General features: G+C 36.1%; 5 protein-coding genes and 1 pseudogene across 5 annotated transcripts; 2 read left to right on the forward strand and 4 right to left on the reverse strand.

The window, feature by feature from the left end:
* Positions 1 to 2,643: 2,643 nt before the first annotated feature.
* On the reverse strand, positions 2,644 to 3,911 carry LOC109192909. The gene is made up of 2 exons (XM_019343620.1): positions 3,667 to 3,911; positions 2,644 to 3,239 (listed from the first exon to the last, which is right to left on the reverse strand). The coding sequence occupies exons 1-2, from the start codon at positions 3,800 to 3,802 to the stop codon at positions 2,869 to 2,871; spliced, it is 507 nt and encodes a 168-aa protein (XP_019199165.1). The 5' UTR covers positions 3,803 to 3,911; the 3' UTR covers positions 2,644 to 2,868.
* Positions 3,912 to 10,106: 6,195 nt separating this feature from the next.
* Positions 10,107 to 10,867, reverse strand: LOC109192907 (germin-like protein 9-3). Its single transcript, XM_019343618.1, has one exon. The coding sequence runs from the start codon at positions 10,822 to 10,824 to the stop codon at positions 10,201 to 10,203; it is 624 nt and encodes a 207-aa protein (XP_019199163.1). The 5' UTR covers positions 10,825 to 10,867; the 3' UTR covers positions 10,107 to 10,200.
* Positions 10,868 to 12,322: 1,455 nt separating this feature from the next.
* Positions 12,323 to 13,028, forward strand: LOC109192906 (germin-like protein 9-3). The gene has a single exon (XM_019343617.1). The coding sequence runs from the start codon at positions 12,336 to 12,338 to the stop codon at positions 12,960 to 12,962; it is 627 nt and encodes a 208-aa protein (XP_019199162.1). The 5' UTR covers positions 12,323 to 12,335; the 3' UTR covers positions 12,963 to 13,028.
* A 187-nt stretch (positions 13,029 to 13,215) lies between these two features.
* LOC109192902 lies at positions 13,216 to 15,188 on the reverse strand (annotated as a pseudogene).
* Positions 15,189 to 18,364: 3,176 nt separating this feature from the next.
* Positions 18,365 to 19,260, forward strand: LOC109192908. Its single transcript, XM_019343619.1, has one exon. It carries the CDS (start codon positions 18,545 to 18,547, stop codon positions 19,118 to 19,120), a length of 576 nt encoding a protein of 191 aa, XP_019199164.1. The 5' UTR covers positions 18,365 to 18,544; the 3' UTR covers positions 19,121 to 19,260.
* Positions 19,261 to 21,179: 1,919 nt separating this feature from the next.
* Positions 21,180 to 21,995, reverse strand: LOC109192830 (protein FANTASTIC FOUR 4). The gene has a single exon (XM_019343532.1). The coding sequence runs from the start codon at positions 21,993 to 21,995 to the stop codon at positions 21,180 to 21,182; it is 816 nt and encodes a 271-aa protein (XP_019199077.1).
* Positions 21,996 to 22,052: the final 57 nt, after the last annotated feature.

Genomic DNA, 22,052 nt, shown 5'->3' on the forward strand with positions numbered 1-22,052 from the left:
TTGATTAATTTTGAGAATTCTTTAACATAAAACAATCCAAGAAGATTTCTATCCACCAAAAAATGGAATGGTTACTATGTATCTACGTTTCCCTTATATGAGTTTGGATGAGATGTTTTGGCATAGAGATCAGATCCCTTTATTTTGTAGTATAAAGTGGATGTGATTGCATTGAAGAATGTCATGAATTTGTGGTGTAGTGTACAAGATGTACATTCGAAAAAGTTGCATCTATCAATTGCAACCATTGAAGTAATTACTAAATGCATTGTCGATCTATATCTTGATTGCACTACACATTATCCATTTATCCCAGCTAAGCTGCTAGCTGCTCCAACCTACCAGACACAACATTTATTATTCATATGTTTATCACGCCAAAGTCATCCCAATTAAAACGGCATACTTTACCCACTGGCCAGGGCAAAGAAAGTAGAGATTTTTGTCTATGCCAGATTATTTCTCATGTATGATTTGTCGGGTATTACAAGGAAAAGAGTTTATCCAGTGAATACCAGCAAATTATTGTATGGACCATGATCCATACAACTTGAGTGGACCATGAATATAGGGTACATTTTTAATATACTAAAGGTACATTATTTGATAGTATATATAAAATAATGTACTTTTAGTACTAAAATAATGTACCCGAGGAAATTACACTTTTGGTCCTGCGACTATTGATGTCTTGTTAATTTCAGTACGTGACTTTAAAAACTAACAATATAGTCCCGTAACTATGTAATTTTTGACACATTTGATCCTCCCGGCCAAATCGCCGGTGAAATATTGCTGGAAAAACGTAAATGATTTTAAATTGTTTATTTATAGGGGCAAAATGGTCAATAATTTAAGTTAATTCATCGCCCATGCGACTAACCTAAGCTGAAGTCAACAACTCAGTCCTCGCCACTCACTAGTCAGTCCCCCGGAGTCCGCCGGACTCACCCATCGCCACCGCACACCGGCCGCAGATCATACCATTGAATAGGCAAACAAGGGCGTAAGGCAATAGTGTTGTACGCTGTTCTCTTACGATTCTGTTGTCAATTTCACAGCCTAAAATAATGGCCTATGCAGTCTTCCGTTGGCGGCGGACGGCATTTCTTTCTCCTAGGAATTTGGATCTCTGTACACGAAGAACAGCACCGGATTTTCCATTTCTGTCGGCTTTTTCCGAAATAGTGGTTAGATTTAGGGGTTTATCATGGTTTCAAGCAATGCTGCCCCCTAGCCCCCCATGCATTGTTTAGATTCGGGGAGAACCAATATTTGGATATAATTCATTGCCGTGCCGAGAAGCTTGGAAACAGGGGATGTTGAACTCAGTAGCTCATGGAATTGTAACCAATTTATTTAATTGATTTTGAGAAAATTTAGAAGTCCTGCATGCATTTAAACCAATTTTAATTGATTATTAGTTTCGTTATGTTAAAGCATTTGCAAGCTTGGAAAGGTCGGCGATACTATGAAGGTTGCACTGGGTTTCTTTTCGGAACAATATGATGCCAAAGTTACTTGCTTAAATTTACTGTTTTGCCCTCAAGAATAAACAATTTAAAAATATTTACGTTTTTCCGGCAACACTTCACCGGTGATTTGGCCGGGAGGACCAAATGTGTTAAAAATTGCATAGTTACGGGACTAAATTGTTAGTTTTTAAAGTCACGTACTTAAATTAACAAGACCACAATAGTCACAGGACCAAAAGTGTAATTTCCTCTAATGTACCCTCAAATAATGTACTTTTAGTATATAAATAATGTACCTTTAGTACATTAAAAATGTACTTTTTATTTATGGTCCATGCAATAATGATTGGTGTATACCCTTGAGTAAGGTTTTGAAATTTCAATACTTTAATTTGTATATGTCCTCTCTTTCAATCTACTCCCAAAAACTGTCTACAAAACCAGTGAGCTCAACTCGTTCGGGTAGTCTCAACTTGATTAGGCTTGAACCAGTAACATTTCGTTTAGAATGGTAACAATTATGCCGATAGACCATAAGGTACTTGGCACACTTGTTGTATCTCAAGACATGATTACATAAGACAATTAAGAAAATATATCTAAAAACTAATAAAAATGAATGTAGGTTATACCTTTAATTTATTATGTCCGTTTTTTCTGCTACTTTTTCTTTATACACACACACACATTATGCTATTAGAGTTGTACTATATAATATTTTGGTAAAAAATACTCATATTGTTATAACCATCTCCAGTAAGGCTCAAACCCACAACCTCCTATATAAAAGAGTAACTTGGTACCACTAAACCACAAGATCCTTAACAAAATGATTTACATTATTATTATTATTATTATTATTATTATTATTATTATTATTATTATTATTATTATTAAATATCTAAAATTTAAATAAATCTAAGATTTTAATATAGAGTACTGGACATCTATTTTTCGCATAGAAAATACTAGTACTATTAATAAGAGGGATAAGAAACCAAGTGGCTTGTAGTCCACTGGTATCGGGTTGCTCTCCTAGGTGGGAGGTGATGGATTTGAACCTCGGTTGAGGCAAGTAGTTTGTATATGTAGGATATCTCCTTCCTTATAATAAAAAAAAATAATAATAAGAGGGATAAGAAGCATTTTCAATTAATAAAACGTGAAATATAATACCTTAATTATATTGAACATAGCAAAGCGGTGCATTTACTCGCACGTACACACATATAGGAAGAAGAAGTTACATATATATATGACACTAAACTAATTAATTTATGCCACGCACATATATAATACATCATTATGGAAGTTCGTTTAAGGTATAATAACGGTTTTAACCGCACTACATATTATTAAAACAAAGTAACAGGCCGGGCAGCATACATAATAATTAGGGTATGCCAATGATGGGAAAGAAAGGTAAGATATAGCTAGCAGTGGGAGCATATTCCCTGGGGATCGGCGGCACTTGAAAGGTCTTGGACGAGCCCAGCCCCGAATCTGGAGATCCACATTTTTTGTTGGGGCATTTGGTGTAAAACCTTAAAGCCTCCGAGGTTGTGTAGTGTCCATGTGCTTCCACGATCTTAGATTCCTCGGTTTTTGGAACGTAGAGCTGTTGGGTGGCTCCGAGGATCTTGGCACTGCAGCCGCCGGGAGGCGGTGGGTTTGAGGCCACACTTGTGTCAAAGCTGCCGTCTTCTTCCGTAATCGCCATGCCCAGTTTCTTCTCGTGGCTACACTTCACCGAGACCCTGATTCCTACGCAATATAATATAAACAACGTTAGTACGTATTATATTAGTACCATAATTCTGAATTAGTTGTGTTGGGCTGAGGCCCTGAAGGACCAGAAAATGTGACGATATAAAGAAATAAAGTTTCTTTTTCGCTACAAACTATAAGGTTTAGCGTAATAATAAACCCTTGATCTAATAAGTGGTATCAGAGTTAAGTCATGAGTTTCAGCAATTAAGGCCAGTAGCTACTAGCTAGGTATTAGGGGAATTGTAGAGCTAAGGCCGGTGATAGACCAAGTCCAGCAGCACCAAGTGTTAAAAAGATTGTTAGGCAAAGACCTACAAAAGCAAGTCTTGTGCCTCCACTACAAGCTGAACTATAACTTTTGACATAGTGATAAACGTTTGATCCTAATAAGATGATATCGAAATAATGGTAATAAAAGAACCTGAGAGATCATGGTGGGCATTGCAGTCCATGCAGGAGACAGAGCCCTTGAGGACATAGGAAGCGGAGATGTTGACGGTGGCGGCGAGAGCCAGCGTAATGAGAAGTGAGGTGATAAGAAGTTGAGGATGCGCCATTAAAGTAAAACTAAGCTGCTATTAGCATGCACAGTACAGCTAGTAGTATAGAGATGGAAATGGGAGCTGAGTGTGAGAATAGTGAGAGAGGAAGAAATTGATAAGGCAAATTTAAAGGCAAGGCAAGTTGCCTGACTTTGGTAGTAAATGAATGGACCCAAGGCTGATTGAGTAGGTAGCTGAAATCAATGAAAAAGCTAAGGGACTTCTTCATGCATGCCATTTTAAAACTTCTCTTCATCATTATTATATTACACTGCCATTTTGAAACAATTTGATTAAAAAAAAAAGTCATTTGGCCAATCCCTACCGCTTAGTGTGCTGACTGTCAGGACAGAGGATTAATCTTCTGGCTATTGGTTGGAGGGAAACCTGGGCAACCAAACAAAAGAGGAGCATGGGAGCTGAGAGTCATTCAGCCCATTAATATTATTAAACATTCTTGTTTTAATTAATTAATTTGGTAGCTAGCAATAATATAATGTTTTATGGTCTGGAAGTTTGATCTCAAAAGAATCCCATTGAATTGATAGTATGTCCTTCAAAGTGCTGAAAAGATAAGGTTGTGAACTAGGTTTCATACATATATTTGTAGGAAAAAACATTTATAGAGCACCCAACCACCATCTCCATACTGACAGACAGTAGGTTCAGATTTAATTACTGATGAGCAGATCCAACAGCTGAAGCTTAGAGAGTTAGTTGGAGCTACCATGAACTACTGTTCAACCAATACTTTAATTTAATAATTATTGAACCACAATATATATCGGGATGAAGTCGGTGATTTTTTAAAGAGTTAATTCCAGTTTTGGTCATATATTTATACGTGTCATGTATTTTACTTTTAATTTTTTTTTTTCTTTCAAAACATTCATGTTAGTCTTAGTATTCACTATAAGAAATTTTACATTTAATGACAACAGAAGTTGTCACCGAAACTATCAATTTTGGTCACTATTGAAATTAGTGACCAATTTTTGAAGTCGTCACTATATCCTCCGTCACTATTGTAGTAGTGACGACTTTTGAAAAGTTGTCACAATTACTCACTACTTTTGTGACAATATTTACTTACACTAAAACTAATATTTGAGTGATAACGATAGTTGTCACAATAAATGTATAATTTGAGACCAAATATTTTATTACAAAAAATTGATATAGTGACAACACTTTAGTCACAATAAATGTACTTATTTTTCAATAAATTAGGCTGAACTCGAGGCCAACTCGGTCGACCCCCACCCTGCCCCGGGACTAGACATGGCTCGACCTAGGCCTAGCCTATTTTGATCGATTCGGACCTATGACCTCAACTCTAATACCAATTGATAGATTTTAGCATTGAACTATGCTTACTTCCCAGTAGGTCACCCATCTTGTTAGTCAAGCACGCTTAACCATCTTGTTAGTCAAGCACGCTTAACCTTGGAGTTCTTTGGTTATCTGTTGTCATATCCTTCTTAAAGCCAATTAGTTTAAGTATGAGCTTTTTAACATTTGTATTAAAATGAATGGAAACAATTTGACTTGTGGAATTGTTTGTTAGATAGCTTCCGTAAATGATAATGAACTTATATGTCACAAAAAGAAAATTATTCTCAAAAAAATAAAATGTATTTAATTTTCACAATTACATTTATTTTAAGAGTCACTAACTAGTTGCATTTTAATTGATCATAATATTTAATATTTAGTTCACAACAAATTACTTTAGCACCAACTTGAATGCAATTTTAGTGGCAAACAATAATTACAGCATAACTTCACACAAATATTATTCTATTTAATTATAGTGATAAAGTCATTGTAACAAATAATTACTCGTTACAATTGTTATAACATTAGTGACAAAACTTGAATTCAACACAATTATTGTTACAATTTAGTAATTTTTGTTAAGAAATAATAGAGCGTCACAAATTAAATATTTCTCACAATCGTATCTCATTTCTAATTGCATTTTTATTGACAAAAAAGAGTTGACACAGATATATAAAACAGAGTGACCAACAACTATTTGTCACAAAAAGTACTAAAATTTGTGTGTCACACTATATTTTGTCACAATTACTTATGTTCCCACTATAATTATAATGCCGCCAAAACACACATACATTTAGTGACAACATAGATTACGACACTATCATTCTAGTAATAGTGACAACTTATTTGTAACAAATACTTAGTTGTCACAATTACCATACTATTTGTGACCAAAAAAATAGTTGTCACACTTATCATAAGCAATAGTGTTGAACTATTTTTTAGTCATAAAAAGGGTATTATTTGTGGCTAAATTACGAAGTGTCACAAAAAATTTGGCACTAAATGTCTTAATTCTTGTAGTGATTATTGTAGCATCACTATTTTGGTTCTCTGTCAACAAATATGTTTAAATGACATTAAATACGAGGGTATTTTGATCTTTTTAATACAAAATGGGCTGAACCACTATATTTATATATGAAAGCATTTCATCATCTTGGATTTCTTCAAGTTGTGTTCTATCATCTACCATTGTTCTGTGGAGGCGCAAATTGTACCTGAAGAAGATAGAGACGACATAGAGTACTCTAACTCGTGAATTAGAGATTTTTTCATAAAAATTAATAAATAAATATAGCGGGTGAACCCACTTTGTATTATAAAAAAAAAAATCAAAATGCTCTCGTATTTAATGTCATTAAACATATTTGTTGATAGGAAACAAAAAAAATTATCATCTCACAATAATATTAGGACCAACTGAAAATGTTCTTAAAAAAAAAAAAAAAAAAAAAGACTAAAAGTAGAATAACATTTATAAGTTTAAGACCAAAAATAGAATTAACTCATTTTTAAAAATACAATTAACATAAAATAAAGCCTTTCAACAAAGGTTATTAGATGCTATTCGAAAAATACAATTAGCATAAAATAAAGCCCTTCAACAAAGGTTATTAGATGCTATTCGAATGATTGGGAATATTATATACGGAGTAATATATTTATTTTGTCTCACTCTGATATTCTTTTTGAGTATCTGTTCATAATTATTTTCTCAATTTACTGAATCACAAAAAGTCAATATTATTGTCCTTATCAAAACTCGAATACATAACCTCCCAATTGAAAAAGTTATTTCATGTCACTTTAGCCAAACTTCACTATTTTAGTTCAAGAAATCAGATCATTTACATTGCAATTACATATTTATTTTATTGTATTTTTAGCATGTGTAGATCGAAATCGAAACATAACATTGTACATACTATACATTATCCAATTAAGGTTGCCAGCTAGCTTCAATTAAGACATTTCAATTTATTTAATTTGTTTTCAAAGTGTACTGGGACGTACTGTACCGTTGAAAGACACATATTATTACTCCGTATTTGTTTAAAATAACGGCCAAATAACTCATTTATATATGCCTATGCCTCACCAGCACATGCAGCTTCTAACATACATGCATCCACTAATGATCATATCCATCATTGTGTTGGGGTTATTATTTCTTCTCTCAAAAGATTGAATCTCTAATTCTAAAGAGTTCTCCACACCTCGACTCGATAGAGCATTAATAATGTAAATCATGATGACTCAATGACTCAGCATACAGGGTCAAGATCAAATGCTGATACGCACAAAAGATCTGTCCACTTTAAACATAATTTCCACACGTATTACCGTTATCGATGTTCGAATTTTGATATCTGATCTTCTCCCAAATACTACCTACTGAATCATTACATTACCAAATGTCAAAATTCAAATATTTCGAAATATTAACTCGGGAGGAAAAAGTAGTTGGAAGTATCATTATATATTTATATTCCATATCTACAAACACAAATGCTTTGACAAATCCAACCAACAATATCTGTGCACGCAATCAAAATTTTGACTTTTTTTTCTCAACATGGGGCACTTATGCTTATTATCAAATTGGAATTTTTTTATTTTTTTTTTGTAATATATGAGAAAACGAAATTACTCAAAAATTATATTAATTTAGATCAATTTAGCAATGTTGACAATATCAACCAACATATACATTCTTCATGCTAATGCGGTTATTCTTTAGCAAGCCCTCTGCAGTGACACGATCCGCATGTGTTATTTAGTACTTTAATCTACATTCACCTTAACAAAAATGAGTCTAGGGCGTATCTCATCATATTAGGATATCATAATTCATTCTTCTCTTAAAATTATTCAGGATATATACCACATTTCACTCACCTTCTTCATAATGTCTTGGTCACTGGAAACAATTATCATGAACTCCACAATTCCTCCAAAACCATATACAAAAACCAGATACCCTGGCAAATTAGAAACAAAGAATCATCATCTTATTGGCAGGTGTCCAAATCCCTGCCAAAGAAATTTGTAACTAGCTAGTCTACTAGTAAGTCAATGCACCCAAATTCTTGATCGAATTTTTGCTATCAAGATTGTGAGTCAGAATTAGGAATTAATTGCAGTCTTCTTTTTTTTTTTTTTTTTTTTTTTTTTTTCCTGGGCAGATCCTAGGCCACATCAGCCCATGTATAGCAAATGGGCAAATTATGCTGTGGAGGTGGACACGGTTCCAAAACTGTTCATAATTGTGAATATATAGTTCAAAAATTATGAACATATAGTTATGTAATTATGAATATAGAGATTTAATAATTGTGAATATGAAATTCAAAAATTATCAATATATAGCTTTATAATTGTGAACATATAGTTTAATAATTATGAAATAGAACCGTGTCCACCTTGCAAGGTGGACACGGTTCCACCGCATAACGATTGTAGCAAATGACAGGTTTAATTTATACTCCGTATATTTGATGCCCAATCGTTATGCTGGAATCGTGTCTACCTTGCAAGGTGGACACGATTTTATGTTCATAATTACTGAACTATATATTCATAATTATAAAGCTATATATTCATAATTTTTGAATTTCATATTCATAACTATTGAATTTTATATTCACAATTACAGAAATCTATGTTCATAATTATAAAACTATATATTCATAATTTTTGAACTATATATTCATAATTATGAACAGTTTTAGAACTGTGTCCATCTTGTAAGATAGACACAATTGCACAACATAATTTGCCTTTGATGCTCATGCCAGATGGAATAATCGCAAAAGGCCCACAAAACTGTCGGGCAATTGACTACGTCTACAATATCTCCATAGTGGGACTAATAATACACTTCCAAAACTTTATATAGGGTACGAATTCTGGATAGCCATAACCTGCATTCTTTAAATGTAGTGCCCAAAGTCAGAAGGGAAACTTATGGGGTATACCTTAATTTAGTGCGGATGATAAAAGGTTGTTCTCCGTATCTAGAAAAAATTACACTTTTCATATCTAAGTTATATAATAATTGTAAAATTTATTCCTTACTATTGATCATGCTCACATTTTTCTTTAAAAGTATAACACTTTCCTATATAAGTAATAAACATTTTATTCCTTAACTATATTTTTCAGTATAAATATTACATTTAATTTTGATCTCATCCAAAACTCACAAGTTTTTGCCTAATCATTTATTTTACAACCCAATTGAATTTCGGTTTTGAATTGCATCCACAAATCCAAGCTTGTCCCCATCATATCATGTCGGCAGTGAAGGGACAAGAAAGAGTGCAAACATACTTTTAGTAGAATTCACAACAAGATCGACTTGAAAGTTATATATATATATATATATATATATATATATATATATATATATATATATATACGTGAACTGTATATGATTTTACATAACTTAATTAGGTATTTATTAGGTGTTTACTTTTCTCACTAAAAAGACAAATTTCTTACAGATCTGATCATGATTTAATTAGCCACCTAGCAGCATATAAAATTTGTTAAATTTCTTTATCAACACAAACCAATAATATAATAAGGATCACCTGGCCTTCAAGCCTTGAAACTATAAAGTGGTTAATTAATCAAATTTTTACCTTCTTTAATTTCCATTTTATTTGACTGGACTTTTGATTATAAAGTGGTTAATTAATCAAATTATAACCAGAAAATATCCATCTTCTCCCAAAAGGCCGAACCCCAACCCTAAGGGCTACACATACCCCGATCTGACCCGACAGAACATTTGGGAGGATGTAAATCATGGTAACTCAACTGAACATGAACCACAGAGGTTAGACCTGTGCTCACTGCACACAAGGAACCCCTCACTTTGGAGAAAATATTCATCTTATCATATATATATATATGTGTGTGTGTGTGTATAATGGCACAATCCTCCTAATTTATAAGGGCAGTTATTCTTTGCTGTAACAATTGAAAATATAAAAATAAACGGAGAATAATTATATTATTTGTATGATATATATAGCATTATATTAAGGACAAGCTAGCGGTTAACGCTTTGGTGCAAGGCCAGCCTTGAGTTTCTGAATGGTATCAACGTCAGTCTTGAAAGACTTGGCCAAGATGGCGTCATCAATGCTGCTATTAAACACCGTGTTCGGAATCGAAACCGTGCCGGCGTTTGCACTGCCGAAGGCGGAGACAGCGACGGCGACTTTCTCAGCGTCGGCGTTGTACTGGAAATGAACAAGCCCCTTGGGGAAAATGAACAAGTCCCCCGTCTGCAGCGTCTGGGTGAACAGCTTGTTAGTCGTATCAATGAATCCCACTTCCAGCGTGCCGATGGTGAGGAAGAGCAGCTCCGACGCGCGCGGGTGAGTGTGCAGTGGGTTCACGCTCCCGCCGCCGGGGTACTGCAGGACGGCATAAGAGACGCTCTGCCCGTTCAGGGCGGCGAACTCCGCCATGCTGGCTTTTGTCACCTTGAAGGCGGCGGGTGGCGGCGCTGATACCAGGGATCGAAAGCCGGTGTATGTAAAGAAATTTGGATCGGCTGACGGGACGCCGGGCGGCAGCACGAAGTCCGTCAGGATATCAGGGTCGCCGGCGGATGTGAGGTGTAGAATGCCCAGCAAGACTGCAACCGTGGCTAAAAATATAAAGTTGATTGCCATGATTGATATATATATATAACAAATGTTTTTAGTTTTTTGAGGTTTGTTTTGCTATATATGGGAATAAACTGGATGGGATGGGCAGACTTTTATAGCCTAAAGCCTAATATAGTAGTGGTCTGGGTTCAAAAATGGCGGGTAGAATTATGCTGTTATCCAGACTGCAACCAATTGTTGCAATTGGGAACTACTAGGTGGCTATCTTGTTTTATGTATGTATTTGTTTGCTTGGTGAACAATGAAAAATATAAAAAACAAATAGTTTGAAACAATTGGTAATTAAATTTAACAATTTGTTATAATGCAATATAATTACAATGTTGGAGAATTCTATGCATGTGTTAGTTTTATAACCTTTGACTAGTTGTTGGTTGGCCAACACAACTGCTCGGACAAAATGGATCAGGTAAAAGTATAAGTAACAAGAATGCAAAAGAGAACTCAAAGCAATAAAATCCCTTGCAAATCCATACCGAAAATCCTCCTTAGATCCGGTCCAAATCGTCTTCCTAAACAACATATCAGAATTATTACATTCTTAAAATACAATTCGATAGGAAAATATATTGGGGGTGTTTGGTAAATATATAGTTAGCTAATTTGGTTAGTGAGTTTGACTAGTTAATAGTATTAGCTGATTGTAGAAAGATGTTTGGTAAATTAGCTGTTAGTTGATAGTTGATTATGTCTATGTTTGGCAAACCTAGCTGAAAGCTGAAAAGTTAGAAGCTAGAAGTTGAAAATCGAAGAGCTGCTAAGCTAGTTGTATGTTATGTTTAAAAGCGTGTGGTAAAATTAGTTTTTTGATAAATTGATAAATGTAAAAAGATTAAAAATGACATCTTAATAAAATTTAAATAGTTTTAAATTTAAATTGGTTTGTTAACATATTAAAATTTAACATTTTGAAATGAAACTATTAACATAATCATGATCTAGCATCCCATGATGAAGTATCAATATTGTTGCAAATCTCCGTCATATCAATAGAAGTCTGACTTAAATTTGTGTTGATGGAGATATTACTACTTGAATCTTGAAGTTTATCTGTGGGTGGTAAAAGTTGCGGATATAGGAGAAGACAGGACTGATAGTTACTGAAGTTTATCGGTGGGTGGTTTATGATTTCTCAAAGATATATAGTTACTAGATGGGCTAATCTAATGAGTAGTTTAAAAAGCTGAGTAGGCGAATCTTCTGATCTGCCTCTTTAATAAGTTGCTTTTTTCCCAGCTATGCATTAATGCATGACTGATAACATCTAAGGAATTATGCCAACATTATGCATTATATTCATAGAATATGATCAACGATATATTCAACATTATATTGTTTGCAGGCACTGCTTTGTTAACATCAACCGAAGCACAAACTTTTGGTAGTTTAATTTATCTGCAAAATCCGTTATTCTTAGCTTCCCTTCCTTATAAATTCATACGTACTCTTTCTTTCCTTTTCAATCATCATCTATCCTTAAATTAAACAAATTATATATCGATCGATCGATCTCAATGGCAAATAATGCGGTGTGGTCGTTCCTTGTTGTTGCAGTTGTCGTCGTTGCTCTTTCTCAGACCGCGACAGCGAGCGATCCCGACATCTTATCCGATTTCATCGTCCCGGCGAACATGAGCGCCGGCGAAATAGACGGGAGTTTCTTCACGTACACCGGAATACGCGGAATATTCGCCAGAACTGTCGAGAAATTCACGGTGACCAAAGTTAGCAAGGCGGAGATGGCGGCGCTGGACGGGCAGAGCGTGTCGTACGCCGTGCTTCAGTACCCCGCTGGCGGGAGCGTTAACCCGCCGCACACCCACCCTCGCGCGGCGGAGCTATTGCTGGTGGCCGACGGCTGCCTCGAAGTCGGGCTGGTTGATAGTACCAATAAACTGTACACCCAGACTCTTGTGATCGGCGACATGTTCGTTTTCCCTAAAGGGCTTGTTCATTATCAGTATAATGCTTACGCCAATCAATCCGCCACCGCCATATCCGCGTTTGGTAGCGCCAGTGCCGGAACTGTGTCGCTTCCGACAACGTTGTTTGCGACAGGCGTGGATGACGAGGTTCTTGCCAAGTCTTTCAAGACTGATGTTTCCACCATTCACAAGATCAAGGCTGGTTTTGCACATTAAATTAACCTGCGGATTTAATTTCTCTCACTAAAACTTCAGATTTCTTCGGCTTAATTAGTTTTTTCTGTGTATGTTAACAATAAGTCTTTAGAATTGCTGTCAATAAGATATATAATAATGTGTACGTAACCATGATGAGTATGCATATCATCAATATATATCATGTTATTCAGTTCTGATAACTTTGGGATCATTTTGAGTATGTATATGTAGTATATGGGTACCATAAACTGTATCTTATATCTCGTCAATATAGGGATGATTGATAAAATGGGAAAATTTTACATCTCAAAGAGCAGATACAGAATCTCAAATAATGCATATAAAGCAGAAATGAAGATATTTGAAGATAAACAAGAATGGGAAAAGAGAAAAGAAACGTTAAGACAATATTGCTCTTTCATCTCTCTCTGATTTAATTAAGTGTTGACCAGCCGGCAGGATTTCCTTATCTCTCCATAACTTCCGGTGAGGACATCAACGGCGCCCAAGCTATGGCTTTCACGGTGTCCCTGGTTAAGGAATCCAACGCCATCTGTTGGTCAAATTGGAGCACCCCATTGCGCAGTAACAGCTGCTGGTAAAAAGAATTATCAACGCGCTTTGGAGTCAACTGGTCCAGATTTGCAGTGTTGTCAAAGGTGGAACCTTTGGGACACTTGAGCCTTAAGAAAAACAACAGTCCTAGGTTCATGCTTGGGTCCGGTCTGCCTGTGTTCTCGAAATTGTAAAGCCTGTCTTTGAACACCGAGCAATGGGCAACTCCAACTGTATGACCACCTGTCCAGCAGCCAAAACACATACTTCAATTTAGTATCAAACAAAGATATGCCCATACATAATTAGTAATGTGTTTCGATAATGTGTTTACAAGATTTATGTGGTTCGATAATGTGTTTACACTCACTAGAGTGATAGTAGAACATTTAGAACTACAAACATCATATTTATATGCAACACTAATTGAAGTGTGTGAACCCATGACCTTTGGTCGGGCTCTAATACCAAATTGAAGCATGTGCTCCATTTGATAGTTAGATTGTACATTAATAGTTATATGCTCAACAACACTGAATTGCCCTGTAGCAGGGGCAGGGCCCCTGCCCCTCCCACTCCGCGTTACGCAGCCAAAAGTATTGATGTAATCCCAAAAGGTACATGTACTAAATTATCTATATATTGTACCGCAGGGGCCGTGCCCCCACCCACTCCACCTCAGGCAACAAAAGAGGAAAAACGTAACCTGGATATGTGTTGGACTTCACTATGTTCAGCTTTGTTCCGTCCAACACCTTTTATCTTCTAGTACATATAAAACGTCCAGATATGTACTTACCTAGAAGATACACCATGTCTACCGTGTTAAGTCCCTTCTTTGCAAAGGCTTTGACAGAATCTACCACTGAGATTGTAGGCTTGGGGAGATCGACATTGGAAGCAAGAGACACCTTTCCATCCTTACGTCCTGTTTGCACAATGTATGGCGTTCCTCCACTCTACAAATTCAACACAGAATTATATAGCACATTAAATGAAGCTAAGCTAGCTAGGTTCCAGAAAATTAATGATTCAACAAGTTTGATGAATAGAATAGAATAGAATGTTACCAAAGAAACTGCATCTCTGGTAGCCATGACTATAATATCAGCGCAAGAAACCACTTGGGTACAAGCCTTTTCTACAGCCTCTTTGATTGCATCAATAAGGTCATAGCCCCTGACACTTAGATTTGGGATTGCTGTTTTCTCACTTTCACTTCCATCCAGAAGAATCGATGCATCACACCCCTAATCAAAATGTGCATAGTTATGATCATATATATATATATAAATAATACATTAATGGTTAAACATATAATATATAAACATAAATGTGCAGTCTAACTATCAGTTTAACATTTTAGTTCAGATGAGCACATCCTTCAATTTTAATCACCAATGTTAAGGATAGATAGCTAGTTAATTAAGCAACTATATATATATATATAGTTTTCCTACATACTCTAACAAAGCAGTCATGGAACTGCATGCGGAGGAGAGCGGCGGTGATGGTTGTATCATTCTTGTACCAAGATTTCACGACGCCCCTAACAATACCCTCGACGTCATTGTTACCGCATTTTCCGTTGTAGAATCCGGCCTGCAACTGGCCGTGACAGTGGCCGGAAAGAGCGGCGAACACCAAGCCGGCGACCACGACTGTGAAAGCTGCTGTCGCCTTCGACATTTTTGAACTTCCGATCTATCGTACGTGTTGGAATGGGGATGGAAGAAATAGTGTGTCGCCTGAGTTATATAGTATGAGTCGAAACCATACTCATGGTATGCACTGCACGATCATACATATGCAGATATGCTCCTCCATTACAGGGGAGCTTTCTTAGTACAATACGTGCGTTCGTGTAAGTATATATGAGCATGGATAGATACACTGAATTTGTAAATCTTGACTGCAAAATATAATATAGTATAACAACTAGTGTAATCCCCAAACATGCTCGGATATGTAATTATCATACTCACGAGTCACTGTTGCTACTGAGATTCGAATCTATTTGAAAGAATTACAGTTATGTTACTTGAAACAAGATCTTTGACTTTAATGACAATAGTTGTTTAAGGTATTTATGTTCACAAATTTGAATAATTCTCACTCTTAGAATGAAAGACGCAAATTTGAATATACTTTATAATTAGAGGGAATGGATTATTATAAATTTTGTAATAACTTAAAGAATCTATAGTAATGAATATATAATAGTAACTTAATTAATTAACATACATTTAATTATAAAGTTCTACTACGAACTCCCAAATTCTACTCCCTCATTTTTACTCCCTGAGGTGGCAATTGGTTATTTTCATCATGTGGGTCCACAGAAAAGTGTCTACATCAAAAACATGTGAGAGTGAGTACAAGTTGGGAGTATAAAATGGGAGTACACCAAATATTTTCCTTAATTATAACAGTACTTAATATAATTGAAGATTAATTATTTTTTTTTAATATCAATATAGGTTTCATCATTTAAAAATATCAATTAACCTTTTTTAATGATATATTGTTATACATTATTTTATTTGTAAAAAAAATTATAAGTTTTTCAAAAAGAATTTAATGAGAGAGGTATTAATATATTAAAATTTAAAATATTTTTAAAAAACTCCCGATCACTCATTTCAATTCTCAACCAATATGAATGTTTTTTCAAAAGCTCTTTTATTATAAATATAATATTATATTTGGTCGCAACATAGACTTTTGCCATAAGCCTGTGCTGACCTTGGCAATTGTTCTAGCTCTATGCCAGTTTGGAGTAGTATTGCATGTATTTTTTTTATTTTTATTTTTTAACTCTCTTCTTATGATTATTATTATTATTATTTATTTATTTTTTTTTTAAAAAAAAAAAGAGTGAAAGAAGTGAACTATAATTTCTTTTACTTGTTGTACTAGTATCAATTTGTGAAAATAAGAATGAGACTGATTTAATCATCGTATCTATTGCGGTCTGAAAATAACATTGTTACCATTTTAAATGAAAGATCACGGTTTGATGAGTCTCATCCTAAGAGCAGATATTATGGATAGTTAGGTTAGATATAATTCAGACAAGGAAAACACCACCTTAACTAATACATGAGCTATTACATTCAATTCGTGGAACGCTTAACGAAAAGAAAATAGCTGATGGATGACCTATTTTGCATGGAATCAACATGAATAAATTGTCATACCATCTCCTTAATCCATGAGAGTGCTTCTCTAATACTCAATTACTCACACTTCAGCTTCCATAATCATATCGTGAACTTCCCCTTCCAAGGGATGCATTTTTGCAGCAACAAAATATCCAGCATAATTTCTTATCACATCACACACCCTAACCGTACCCCATCTTGTTAATCCATTTTTTTTATTTCAAAAAGCACAATATCCACCATTATGACAAGTGTTCGTGGAAATGCATTGAAAATAAAAGTTAGGACAAAATCAATAGTTAGAAGTAATTATGTTTTATTTTGTTGAAAAATGTTTTTTATTTTTAAATTTATTGAACAAAAACACTTTTAATTAAACCAACTCAGATTTAGGTCAACCCTAATTCTCTCTCGTCTATGTTTTTTGACTACTCAACTTCCTACACGGTCGCCGCCTCCGTGAAGCAAGTAAATCGAAGGCGGCGTCGACATCGTCCACCTTCATTGTCTTCTCTGCCTTCACCATTTTTTCTTTCATTCTCCGCATTCGCACGGTTATTTTCCTTTATTTTACTGGTTTAATTTTATTTGCCGTTTTTGTATTTTTTTTTCTAGTTGTTTTGACGAGTTACTTCATCTCGCTTACTTGGCGAGTTTTTTTTCATTAAACGTGAAACGATATAACTAGTCATGGCGAATGTGAATCTCATATTGGGTGACAAACATGACAATGAAAAAGAGACTCCTCTAAACTATGATATGCATTTCAGCCCGATGGAGATATTGTCAATGGATAGAAGAATGGAAATAGATACTCAGGTGGTGTGCAAGACTATTCAAGCACTGTTAGTCTTGGGTACGTTTGACCAAATCATTAAAGAAGTTTTAAGTTCTTCCAAAGAATTCAGTTTCAAATTTGTGAAAAAGTCTGTGAATCAAGTTTTCTTTAGCATTATTGCTACGGAACTTGTTTCTATGTCTGACTGTAAGAAATGTTTAACCATTTCATCGATCTTTATTGTAAATGTTTCAGTCTATGATTAATGAATTAACTTCTTTATTTAAAAAGTTGTTTTTTAGAAGAGTTTTTTTTTTTTTTTTCCACTTTTGGTCTCACGACTATTTGACCATTTTCATATTTGGTTCCCAATTATTAATTTTTCACATTTTATTCTACAACTTTTAAAACCTTGTCACACTTAGCTTGGTCATCCGGTCTAATTTTCAATTAACAATGACCAAATTTGTGTGTGTGCACGTGTGTGTAGACAAGGGATCAAAAGCTCTCCCATGTGAAACATACGGATTAATCATAGTCATTGATCTTGTCAAAATCAATGGCCCGGAATGAAGATAAATTAAAAAAAAAAAATTGGTGACATTATGGTAATTTTGCGTATTGTTTGAAAGCTTAAGGTGCGTCATTTTAACACTAAAGATGCGTCATTTTAATACTTAAGGTGCATAAATTTTATAAATAAGGTGCATTATTTTAACACTTAGATCTCATGGATAGGAAATTAAATAAAAGAAGAACGAAGTCAAAATCATGCCCAAATTATGTATCTGCATCTAACTGTTTATATGCGTATATAATTATCATGTTATGTGTCTGTAATTATCAAGTGATATATCTTCAATTGAGTAACAATATAATATGAATCATGGTCCCTGGTATAACAATTGCGTTTTGACTGCTCTAAAGTCTAAACCCGACAACCAGACAGGTTGAATACAAAACCAAGCGCCCTACCCCGGCCCGGTTCACATCCTATCTGTGTGTGAACCGGAGTGGCAAGAATTTTGCGTGATTTCTCCCATTTTCTCGTCCTCCCTCCGCAACTGCAATTCCATCGACTCGACTCGACTCGGTTCGGTTCAATGAGCAGCAGTGACAATAGCGTCAGCAAAAGGAACGGTGGCTGGAGTTGGAGATCCGCCCTGGTTGGCGCCGCGGCCGCCACCGCTACGGCGGCTCTATTTTCATCCAAGCCACGGGACCCAACCTTCCACCTCATCTCCATCGACCTCACCTCCTTCAAGCTCAACTTTCCAGTCCTCGACGCCGACGTCATCCTCACCGTCCACGTCACCAACCCCAACATCGCCTCCATCGAATACTCCCCCGCCCAGATGTCCATCTTCTACGCCGGCTCCTTCCTCGGCTCCGCCCGCGTCCAGGCCGGCGCCCAGCCGCCCCGCTCCTGCCAGATGATACGCCTCCCTGGTCGTCTTAGCGGGCTGGAGCTGGCCCACCACGCCAAGAACTTCCTGGCCGACGTCGCCCGCCGCGAGATGGTGCTCGACGCCGCTGTGGATATCGAGGGCGCCGCTAAGCTGCTGTGGTGGGACCACCGCTTCAAGGTCCACGTCGACAGCCACGTGACGGTGGACCCCATCTTCCTTGACGTCATTGATCAAGAAAATCAGTCGCACATGGAGCTCCTTCTTGCCTGAGCCTCACCATCGCTTTCGCTTTGCTCTGCCCTATGCACTCTCTCTCTGTACGATTGTAAGTTTTTGATTGAAGGGTGAAACTTAAAATGTAACAGTAACTCTTTTTATTTGTAATAATATCTCAAAGTTTGATTCTTTTCTCTCTCTCTTCATATTTCCCTTTTCTTTTTCTTGTTTCCATGAACTTCAATTCATATTGGAAGGTAGTTGATTATTGGTTTGCAAGGACCCATGATTCCTATATAAATATAATTATACTTCTTGGGTGTGAAACCCCTCACCCGGGCCCCACACTAAATCACGATGACTCAACGATGGCAGGACTAGAGCATGTTGTAATTCTGACACCATGGAAACAAGAAAGATAATGTTTCATGATTATGGTTTATAAGGTCATGAGTTAAACTAACTAATTGATTGGTTTGGCTATAGCCTAGTTGAGTGACATTGGTCCAATCTTATGACTGTTTACATGTCAATCACTTTAGGAGCATTTTAGATTATAATATGAATCCCAAGTAGAGCATCTTACATTTGAACCTTGGGCTATAATGTGGTATGACTCTGATAGGTGTAATGCATATTTCATATTTTGGTTTATTAGTGCCTTAGTGGTGCTGTACATAGTGGTCCATAACCCCAAAATTCCCCTTATCATCCTCCAGCAATTGTGCAGAATATATAGATTCCATTTTCCCACTTTTTATATTTCATGGCCATTGTTGCAAAACATGTCCACATTTCCCTTCTCCAGATCTCTGCAGCTTTTTACAGGATGATATCATAATTGTAAAAAAAAAAAAATCTTTATTTTCATTTTGTGAAACTCAAATCGTTGCAGAAAACTATTAAGGTTGTGAATGATGTGGATGCTTGCTTGGGAACATTAAGGTTGTGAATGATGATAATTTCTTAACTTTCAGTGTTAGCATTCGAGATATTTCTTGTGGGGTCCTTATGGATGCATATATATATTTCCGTGTTGATAAGATGAGCATTGCCACACAAATATGTGATTTCTCTTACAAGTTACAACTCTAAGAATCTGTCCTTTCAAATTTATCTGGTCCATTGGCACTAAAATAATGCAGCCTCCTATGCTGCTACTTTTGGTCCGGTCTCATTTTTCTTTCGGCATGATGGTATGTTCTTGCTCATTCTGTGGTGTGTTTTGTTTGATCTCGAGATGGCGGTGGTAATGTGGTACCACCTAAAGCTGCATCTTTTATGCAATTTGTAAAGTTTGTTCCTTTTTTTCTCTCATTTAATTTATTCAATCTTCATCTTATGAATTTGATACTATAGTAGATGTGGTGGAAAAATCTTGAGTTATCTGTGTGCTTTTTGGGTCATATTCACAACTAAATCATCACCATGGTTCTCTTTCAGCTTGAATAAAACAAAAGGGATATTTTTCTGCGGGTCTATGATCTCTGCTTCTTGTTACTTCATACTAGGTCGATCTTATCTTGTACAAAAATGTTATCTTGTAAAAGGGATATCTTACCTAGTCACCTGTTTGGTTTTTTCATCATTTCACTTCACTACCTTGTACAAAAATGTGATCTTTGTTCTCTTTATGCCTCCTTATTCTCCCACTCTCTTGGCTGCTTGCCTTCCCTAGAGACAATTGTTTTTTTCTTATCAGAAACCAAAGTCAAAAAATGTAGCCATTTGGCAAGTGCAATATTATAATGTGTCTATTGTTCCCAGTATTTGTACCCTCCCTAGAGAATAGGAGAAAACAATTGCAGACCACTTTGCCCCTTTCCCTTTCAGAAGAGCCATTTCGCTTGCTTGATTAGTGATAATGAGTTTTAACTGTTTCTGCAGGTACTGAATTGTAATATCATGCAAATATGCAATCCATCTGGAGATGATGACTAAATCATGACTTGAAACGAAACTGCAGCTACTACAGAAGCATGCAAGGGAAAATCATAACATTTCTTGAAGTTGAGTGAATCGATCGAGAAGAACTGCAGAACTAGCAGGAATTACAGAATAAAAGTAAAAAACACCCGGCCTGGAAGCTTTTTATTACCTGTTTCCAACATCTTTATTGCTGATTCCTTATATTTTCTTCTTCTCTATCATTTCCCTCGGCCTGGAAATCATCATCTTTTACTTCCTGATTATCCTCAGTGTCATTGTGGTCATCTTCTTCTTCTTCTTCTTCTTCATCCTCGGGAATTTCATCATCTGATTGAATAAGTTGCAGCTTTAAACGGCCATCTTCTCTACATGCACGCAAGAACTCTTGAGTGGGAATTCTTATCTCCTTGAGAATAAACCTCCCATCTTCTCGATATGATCTGAAGCAAACCCAGGGTTTTCCACTCCTGCCAATACTCGAGATGGGAGGAGGGAATGGCCCTTTACTCAGTCTTGATCTTTTTACTTCACCTGGATGCGAATGCCTCGAGGAACTTGGCCTTTCTTTGCTTACTAGCAAATCATGGTCCACATCGTTCAAGTCCTCAATATCACCAGAGCTCTCGAATCCAAGCCCTTCAGTGCACAATGATAAACTATCCGAGTTCTTGGAAGAGAACTCATGATGACCCCCATGTTTGTACTGCTGATAATAACGCGTGGAGTCACTCTCCTTATCGAACTGGGGATTCTGTGTATGCGTATCTACAGAGAACAAAGAAGAAGATGGAGCAGAAGACGACAGGGATTGGAGAGGGGAGAAGGAGGAATGATGTTCTTTGAAATGTAGCTCTCCAAAAATCTCGGTTAAGGAGGAATCTTGAAGGGGGTTCATGGATTGAATCTGTTTGAAAGAAGATGATAGGGATTCAAGAAGGGTGGGATTTTCGGGCAATGGGTTGTCAAACAAGTGTTGGAGGCTTCCACAGGCTGCTGCCATTGTTGCCTTTTTGTTTTTGCTTTACTGTTGAGCTAAGAACCAACAACAACACCAGTA

Source organism: Ipomoea nil, unplaced genomic scaffold (assembly GCF_001879475.1).
Source record: "Ipomoea nil cultivar Tokyo-kokei standard unplaced genomic scaffold, Asagao_1.1 scaffold1834, whole genome shotgun sequence".
Classification (NCBI taxonomy): domain Eukaryota; kingdom Viridiplantae; phylum Streptophyta; class Magnoliopsida; order Solanales; family Convolvulaceae; genus Ipomoea; species Ipomoea nil.